Here is a 9,345-nt window from a genome sequence, read left to right on the forward strand (position 1 = left end):
TCTTTAACCCGTTTTAGTTCGTGTGTTGTCAGTACCAGCTTCAGTTTTGAGAAACCGATGTTTTCACGGCACCACTGGACACAAAAATGTCAGTGTGTGTGTGTGTGTGTGTGTGTGTGTGTGTGTGTGTGTGTGTGTGTGTTGTGGGTGTGTTTGTGTGTGGTTTGTGTGTGTGTGTGTGGTTGTGTGTGTGTGTGTGTGTGTGTGTGTGGTAATGTGTAGGTGTGTGTGTTGTGTGGGTGTGTGTGTGGTGAAGTGTGTGTGTGTGTGTAATGTTGTGTGTGTGTGTGTGTGTGTGTGTATTTGTGTGTTCCTTTAGTTTTAACGTCGTTTCACAGAAAGTGATATTAGACGAGGTAGGATAAAAATCGAGTGGTTGAAGCCGGGGGGCGGGAAATTACTGTGTACGAAAGTGTGTGTGTGTGTGTGTGTGTGTGTGTGTGTGTGTGTGTGTGTGTGTGTGTGTGTGAGTTACATAATATCGAAAATGATTGATTTAAGTTTTGTTAAAAAAAAGAAAGAAAAAAAGAGCATGACAATATAACATTTCTAATGAAAAACTAACAACGATAACAGTGAACCAACTGTGTATGTGTGTGTATGTATGTATGTATGTATGTGTGTGTGTCTGTCTGTCTGTCTGTCTGTCTGTGTCTGTACGTGTTTTACAAGTAGCTGATGATGATTAACCTGAAGTTAGCACATGTAGTAATCCACACTTACTTAATATGATTTTTGAGAAACGATATTGTATGACTTTCGCCCTGCTGGTTTGATACCGTAGGATGATTTTATTTATTTATTTATTTTTTATATATTCAAATGACAAATATGAGTGAGAACCCCAAAAGGCTAAACAGCTACATGGAAATGTCAACCAACCAACCAACCACATCGACCACAAAAAACAACAACAAATAATACATAAAAAAACAACAACATCAACCAAAAACCCTTCAACCCCCCCCCACCCCCCCCCCCTCCTCCCTATCAAAACAACAACAGCAGCAGCAGCAGCAGCAACAACAACAACAACAACAAAATGTTCACAGAAACACAAACCGTTTTACCTGTAAGTCATTATTAATTGTTATCAGTAATGTCTTCATGTTTTACATTTATTTGCTTATTTATCATCATTGTTGTCTTATTTATTTATTTATTATTATTATTGTTTTTATTATTATCATTACTACTACCTTTTTTATATCATAATTATTATTTATTTATTTATTTATGTAAAGTTATCTATTATTTATTCACCTTTTTTTTCTTCTTTTTTTTTTCTTTTTTTTTCTCAAGGCCTGACTAAACGCGTTGGGTTACGCTGCTGGTCAGGCATCTGCCTAGAAGATGTGGTGTAGCGTGTATGGATTTGTCCGAACGCAGTGACGCCTCCTTGAGCTACTGAAACTGAAACTGAAACTGTTATCAGTAATTTTTTGTGTGTGGGGGGTTCGGGGGTGGGGGTAGGAGTGGGGGGTGGGGTGGTGGTGGTGGAGGTTTCGTAGGTACCTGTTCAACAACTTATTGGGACCTCTGTTGCTTTATATACCCCTGGTCAAAGCTAGGGCTAACCGAGAAGATTGATACTGGGGTCTTTGTTAACTATCCCAGTGGACTGGTCAGAACTGGTCCCCCCCCCCCCCCCCGACCCCATCACACCCCCACCCCACCCTCCGCCAAGGCTACAACAAAGTGCACGTGCGAAATCTGAACAGACCCCGCGTGGGAGAGAAACTTGAGCTGTCTGCCGTGCCTGAGCTTCGAAGGACGTGTCTGAAAGGCAAGAAGTCTGCAGGGGGTGTGAGTGTGTGACTTGTGTGATTGTGGGGGGATTGGGATTTTGTCCATGCTTCGCTGAGTTTCCTTACCTGGGTCGTTCTGGTTGGGGGTTGGCTGGTGTACGGTAAATATATAATTATTATTATTATGATTATTCTTGTATTTACTGCCTGGTGGCAGCTTGTTTTGTTTTTTTGTTATGTTTCGTTTTTATTCCGTTCGATTGTTTCTGTGGGTTTTTTTGTTGTTGTTTTTTTCCCCTCCCTCAAAGTCTCGGATTGGCAAGGGAGTGTGTGTTGGGTGTTGTGTGTTGTGGTTGGTTTTGAGTGGTGGGGATTCTTACACAGGTAAGTTTATGTGTGTTGTGTGTGTGTTGGGGTGTGTGGCTGGGGGAGGGGGTGGGTGGGGAGGTGTGTGTGTGTGTGTGTGTGTGCGCGCGCGCGTGCTTGCGTACGTGTGTGTGTGTGTGTGTGTGTGTGTGTGTGTGTGTGTGTGTGTGTGTGTGTGTGTGTGTGTGTGTGTGTGTGTGTGTGATAGATAGATAGATAGATAGATGGATATTAGTGTCCGTACTGCCATGGTATGAATAACTAAATTCATAAATGAATATGAAAGAAAACAAGCAGCAAAGAAATGAATACTGACATAAAACATACATTCAACACCTTTAGGGGCCAGACCCAGAGAGATAATAATCATTGATGATTAGGAGGATGCTAATCTTTTTGTTACTGATCGCGTTTTTGTTCTTTTTTTTTTTTTCTTGTTTGACATCGTCTTGCTATTGCTATTCTTGTTCCTGTTCTTCCCGTAAAACCTCCTCTTCCTCCTCCTCCTCTTCCCCTTCCTCCTCCTGCTCTTCCTCTTCCTCCTCCTCTTCCTTCTCCTGCCCTTTCTCCTCCTGCTCTTCCCCTTATTCCCCTTCCTCCTCCTCCTCTTCCTCCTCCTCCTCCTTCTCTTCCCCTTCCTCATCCTCCTCCTCTTCCTCCTCCTCCTCTTCCCCTTCCTCCTCTTCCTCTTCCTCCTTCTCTTCTCTTCCTCCTTCTCCTCTTCCTCCTCCTGCGGTTCATCCTCTTCCTCTCCTCCTCCTGCTCTTCTTCCTCCTCCTCTTCCCCTTCCTCCTCCTGCTCTTCCTCCTTCTCCTCCTCTCCTTCTCCTCTTCCTCCTCCTCTTCCCCCTCCTCCACTTCCCCTTCCTCTTCTTCCTCCCCCTCCTCCTCCTCCTCCTCCTCCTGCTCATCCCATTCTTCCATCCAGCAGCGTCAGTAGGTCGGTCATATTTTCTCCAGGAAGAGTCATGTTTACCAAGCTTTTTGTTCACACGACGGGTGCGTGCTTATTGTTTGCATTAGATGTGTGTGTGTGTGTGTGTGTGTGTGTGTGTGTGTGTGTGTGTGTGTGTGTGTTTAACCCCTTCGTTTCGTCTGCACTGCAGACCTATACACCTATACACTGCCTGCAGCTGGTAATGATTGCAGTGAAGTGCATAGCCGGACCGATCTTGTAATTTACTACAGCAGTCAGATGTGTATGTATGTATGTATGTATGTATGTGTGTGTGTGTGTGTGTGTGTGTGTGTGTGTGAGAGAGAGAGAGAGACAGAGAGAAAGACGGACAGACAGACAGAGACAGATACAGATACAGAGACAAACACACACATTTAACGGAAACAGGCAAACAGAGACAGAGACAGAAAGAACATTTTTTTTCGTCTATTTATTAAGACGTCTTGCTACAGCCCCCTATTCTTGAAGCTCTACAGTGCTTTATGATGCGCTTTACACTGAATAGCATTGAAAGCAGTTTACTCAAATACTCCCACACAAATATACACCTATAATCTATAAATCAAGTCACAGAGGACAATTAAAAGAGACCACGTTTATAAAGTAGATGAAATAATATATCAAATGAAAGCAGTTCAACAGTTATACTCAAGGAGGCAGGCGTCACTGCGTTTGGACAGGTCCATATACGCTACACCACACCAGCAGTTCAACCCAACGCGCTTCGTCAGGCCTTGAGGAAAAAACAAAGAAGAAAAAAAAGAAGAAGAAAAAGAAAAAGAAATGAAGTAAAACAAGATACAAAAGTAAATAAGCAGGTAAATTACTGAATTAATGAACTGATGATAAAAAAAAAGATAGATAAGAATATGACATCAAATAAAATACAGGGGGGAGGGGGGGGGGAAGATACTGAATTAATTATAAGAATAACGATGCCTAATTGTACATGGTAGTTAGTATTATAGTAGAGTAGTACAATAGTACTGCATGAATAAATGGAGAAAAGTCTGCTACCAACAACTAATGTGGTTTGCGAAATAAGCCACTTCACTTCGATGATCAGACGGGCACAATAGCCGGATGGTTAAAGCGTTGGACTTTCAATCTGAGGGTCCCGGGTTCGAATCTCGGTGACGGCGCCTGGTGGGTAAAGGGTGGAGATTTTTTCCGATCTCCCAGGTCAACATTTGTGCAGACTAGTGCCTAAACCCCCTTCGTGTGTATACACAAGCAAAAGATCAAATACGCATGTTAAAGATCCTGTAATCCATGTCAGCGTTCGGTGGGTTTTGGAAACAAGTACATACCCAGCATGCACACCCCCGAAAGCGGAGTATGGCTGCCTACATGGCGGGGTTAAAACGATCATACACGTAAAAGCCCACTCGTGTATATATACGAGTGAACATGGGAGTTGCAGCCCACGAACGCAGAAGAAGAAGAAGAAGAAGAAGAAGACTTCGATGATAAGAAACGTCAACGTTTCTGACCGTGGGTACTTCTTTCAGGGACCGGTATAAAACTATCCAGACAGGCCCGTCTTCACACGGAAGCGAGCATTGGTTTGTCGGTGGCAAGTGGCAGTATATCATTTCTGTCAAGGTGTGGAGAGGAAGGGAGAGAGGGAGGGGGAGGGCAATAATATATCAGACAGGCCCAATGATTAACTACCCCTATCTGTCCCGTGCGCCTTTCAGCCTTTCTTCCAAAGTGATATTGCATGCTAACACCACCACCCACAGTGGGTGACAGTGAAGAAGGAGAAGAAGGAAAGAAAGAGAGAGAGTGGGAGGAAGAGGGAGAAAGAAATATAATGCCATCCCTGTCGTCAGTTTTGACCTATGGGATTGAAAAGTTGATATTTTGGAAGTTGGGTATTGGCTGCTTCTGCCACCAGTAGCAAGGCATTCTTCGTTCTTCATTTCATCTTTCAAGTTGTCCTTATTCTCCTTCTTCTCCTCCTCCTTCTTCCGTAAAGTCTTGTCTTAGTCTGCTGACGGAGTTTCGAGATGTGAATAAAACGAAAAAAAAAAGAAGAAAAAAAAAAGAAGTAAATACATTCATAAAGAAATAAACTCACTCACACACACACACACACACACACACACACACACACACACACACACATATATATATATATATATATATATATATATATATACACACACACACATATATATATATATATATATATATATATATATATATATATATATATATACCTCTGTGTGTGTGTGTGTGCGTGTGTGTGTGTGTCCATTTATCTATTTGTTTGTTTGTTTGTCTCTGTCTCTCTCGATTGACACACACACACACACACACACACACACACACACACACACACACACACTGCACACACACACACACTGCACACACACACACACACACACGCACACACACACACTGCACACTGTGTGTGTGTGTGTGTGACAGAGAGACAGAGACAAACAAACAAATAAGTATTACGTAAAGGGATGAAAGAAAGAACTATTGAATGAACTAGGTAGATATACAAAAAAGACACCCCCCCCCAAAAAAAAAAAATAAAAAAAAATAAAATAAAATAAAAAAATAAAAAATAAGAATAAAAATAAAAACAAACCGAAAACAAACAAATAAACAAACAAAAAAACCCACACAACAACAAACAAACTAACTAACAAACTTACTGACTTAAGTTACTTACTGAATACCACCACTGAGCAGTCTGTGACAGCAATGCCCCTCAAAATATCCCCGAGGGGCAGAAAAAAACGAGGTGGGGGAGCGGGGGGTAACCCCGTCAGGGCAGAAGGCACTAAGCGCGCGCCGCACTCGTTAATAAGCTGGTAGAAGGAACTCCGCAAGTCGGCACCAAGCAGATCCATAGACCGTGGGGATTGCTGCTGAAGTGATTCCACATGCAGCTCAGTCTTCGCTCATCGATTGTTCAGTTTCCTGGTTGCTTGGACGTCACATGTTTTTCTCGTTTCCTTTTTCGTTTATATTCACGTGTTGTTGTTTTTTCGAGGTGTGAAATTTCGATATCTTTATTTTGGGGTGGTGCGGGGGTTTGGGTAGGGGGCACTTATATGTACGTAATTATATATTATTATCATTATTTTCTCTCTTTTTTTGGGTGTTTTTATTGTGTGTTTCGGTCTTGGTTTTTGTTGTTATTGATGATGTTTGTTTTTTTCTATATTGTATTACTTTTTGTCACATGAGCCTAATTCTCTGTGTGAGATTCGGGCTGGTCTCTCTTAGTGGGAAGCGCGTCGTCACGGTACAACGTTTCTCTCTCTCTCTCTCTCTCTCTCTCTCTCTCTCTCTCTCTCTCTCTGTCTCATATTTTATCTATTTATTCATTTATTTTAGCTCAGTGATCTGTTGTTGGTTGACCTTTTTTTTTTTTGGCGGGGGGGAGGGGGGGGGGGGGGGGGAAGGGGGGAAGGATAGTTCTGTGTTGTTGTTGTTGTTGATGGAGGTGGTGCACGTAGTGGCGATGATTTTGTGAGGTGTGTGTGTGTGTATGTGTGTGTGTGTGTGCGCGCGCGTCCATGTCCATTGTCCGTATCTGTGCAGAAGTAACCTTCATTCAACAATGTACATTTTTTTCAAGTTCTACACATTTTTTTTCTTAACTCACCATACCTCACACAAGACCGACCTATTCTCTATTAACCCCCCCCCCCCCCCTCCCCCCCCCCCCTCATTATTCTCTCCCCCAGACATATTTCCACAGACCCATTACGTGGTGGTGGCGGCAGTGAGGTCAGTGAGGGAGAATCGAACACACTGACACAGCACAGTACAGCACACTACAGCATTGACCATGGGCCAAGGCCAGTGGTCAGACTACACGGCGGCGCTGCTGGACAAAGGCCTGGTGTCCAGGTGCGCCATCTACAGCACCAAGGGGCAGCAGTGGGCCGCCACGGACCCGAGCTTCGGGCTGGACAGGGCGCAGTTCGAATCCATCATGCGAGGGTTTCAGGTCTGTTTTTAGCTCTGTACGTGTGTGTGTGTGTGTGTGTGTGTGTGTGTGTGTGTGTGTGTGTGTGTGTGTGTGTGTGTGTGTGTGTGTGTGTGTGTGTTATTTATTTTTTTATTTAAATATTAATATTGTTTTGTTTTATTTCATTTTATTTCATTTTATTCTATTTCGTTTACTTCTATCTTATTTTATTTTATTTCAATTTCATTTGTTTATTTATTTACTTAATTATTTATTTATCCATTCATTTGTTGATCTATGTACTTGTTTGTTTATTTGTTTGTTTATCTGTTTGTTTATTTATCCATTTATCTGTTTATTTATTTATTTATTTTTGTTTATTAATGTTTTATTTATTTGTTGCATATTTTTCACTGGATTGGAATGAAAGGTAACGAGAAAGACGCATAGTGTAGTGTAGTGTAGTGTAGTGTAGTGTGTGTAGTGTAGTGTAGTGTAGTGTAGTGTAGTGTGTGTAGTGTAATGTGTGTAGTGTGTGTAGTGTGTGTAGTGTAGTGTAGTGTAGTGTGTGTAGTGTAGTGTGTGTAGTGTGTGTAGTGTAGTGTGTGTAGTGTAGTGTAGTGTAGTGTAGTGTGTGTAGTGTAGTGTAGTGTGTGTAGTGTAGTGTGTGTAGTGTGTGTAGTGTAGTGTGTGTAGTGTGTGTAGTGTGTGTAGTGTAGTGTGTGTAGTGTGTGTAGTGTTGTGTTGTGTAGTGTAGTGTAGTGTAGTGTAGTGTGTGTAGTATAGTGTAGTGTAGTGTGTGTAGTGTAGTGTAGTGTAGTGTAGTGTAGTGTATTGTGTGTAGTGTAGTGTAGTGTAGTGTAGTGTAGTGTGTGTAGTGTAGTGTAGTGTAGTGTAGTGTAGTGTGTGTATTGTGTGTAGTGTAGTGTAGTGTAGTGTAGTGTAGTGTGTGTATTGTGTGTAGTGTAGTGTAGTGTAGTGTAGTGTAGTGTAGTGTGTGTAGTGTGTGTAGTGTAGTGTAGTGTAGTGTAGTGTGTGTAGTGTGTGTAGTGTAGTGTAGTGTAGTGTGTGTATTGTGTGTAGTGTAGTGTAGTGTGTGTAGTGTAGTGTAGTGTAGTATGTGTAGTGTAGTGTAGTGTAGTGTAGTGTGTGTAGTGTGTGTAGTGTAGTGTAGTGTGTGTAGTGTAGTGTAGTGTAGTGTAGTGTGTGTAGTGTAGTGTAGTGTAGTGTAGTGTAGTGTAGTGCAGTGTAGTGTAGTGCAGTGTGTGTAGTGTAGTGTAGTGTAGTGTAGTGTAGTGTAGTGTAGTGTAGCGTACTGGGCAGTTGAATGTAGTGTATTGAAGTGCAGTAAAGTGTAGTGTAGTGTAGTGTGGTGCAGTGTAGTGTAGTTTGGTGTAGTGTAGTGTAGTGTGGTGTAGTGTAGTGTAGTGTAGTTTGGTGTGGTATAGTGTAGTGTGGTGTAGCGGTGCAGTGTAGTGTAGTGTGGTGTAGTGTAGTGTAGTTTGGTGTAGTGTAAGTGTAGTGTGTGAGTGTAGTGGGCAGTTAAATGTAGTGTAGTGAAGTGTAGTAAAGTGTTGTGTGGTGTAGTGTGGTGTAGTATGGTGTGGTGTAGTGTAGTGTGGTTTAGTGTGGTGTAGTGTGGTGTGGTGTAGTGTGGTGTAGTGTAGTGTGGTGTAGCGTAGTATGGTTTAGTGTGGTGTGGTGTAGTGTGGTGTAGTGTAGTGTGGTGTAGTGTAGCGTAGTGTGGTGTAGTGTAAGTGGAGTGATGGCCTAGAGGTAACGCGTCCGCCTAGGAATCGAGAGAATCTGAGCGCCCTGGTTCGAATCACGGCTCAGCCGCCGATATTTTCTCCCACTCCACTAGACCTTGGGTGGTGGTCTGGACGCTAGTCATTGGGATGAGACGATGAACCGAGGTCCTGCGTGCAGCATGCATATAGCGCACGTAAAAGAACCCACGGCAACAAAAGGGTTGTTCCTGGCAACATTCTGTTGAAAAATCCACTTTGATAGGAAAAACAAATAAAACTAGAAGCAGGAAAAAACAATTTTAAAAAATGGGTAGCGCTGTAGTGTAGCGACGCGCTCTCCCTGGCGAGAGCAGCCCGAATTTCACACAGAGAAATCTGTTGTGATAAAATGAAATACAAATACAAATACAAATAATATCAACTGAAAAAAATCTTCTAAACATTTAATTTTGTTTTCTTTTTTCTTAGGACGACAGAGACCTACGCTGCCTGGGGCTGCAGGTGGCTGACATGACCTTCACCTTGACCCGGCTGGCCAACCGACACAGCGTCATGATTGGCCGCTGCTCTGCCACGGGGTCAG

At 42.7% G+C, this 9,345-nt stretch overlaps 1 protein-coding gene across 4 annotated transcripts in view; it reads left to right on the top strand.

The window, feature by feature from the left end:
• Window positions 1-1,816: 1,816 nt before the first annotated feature.
• The window catches only part of LOC143295026 (uncharacterized), an 8,663-nt gene continuing 1,134 nt past the window's right edge, over window positions 1,817-9,345 (top strand). Inside the window, exons 1-3 of one of the 4 annotated variants that reach the window (XM_076606567.1) lie at window positions 1,817-1,909; window positions 6,785-7,050; window positions 9,231-9,345. The exon at window positions 9,231-9,345 is cut by the window's right edge and continues 1,134 nt beyond it. In XM_076606567.1, coding sequence (XP_076462682.1) covers window positions 6,889-7,050; window positions 9,231-9,345 — 277 coding nt within the window. In that variant the 5' untranslated portion in view covers window positions 1,817-1,909; window positions 6,785-6,888. Of the gene's footprint in view, window positions 1,910-2,057; window positions 2,133-5,920; window positions 6,085-6,784; window positions 7,051-9,230 lie in introns of those variants that run through there. The other 3 variants (XM_076606566.1, XM_076606568.1, XM_076606565.1) reach the window with 3 other exon arrangements.

This window comes from Babylonia areolata, chromosome 20 (assembly GCF_041734735.1).
Source record: "Babylonia areolata isolate BAREFJ2019XMU chromosome 20, ASM4173473v1, whole genome shotgun sequence".
Classification (NCBI taxonomy): domain Eukaryota; kingdom Metazoa; phylum Mollusca; class Gastropoda; order Neogastropoda; family Buccinidae; genus Babylonia; species Babylonia areolata.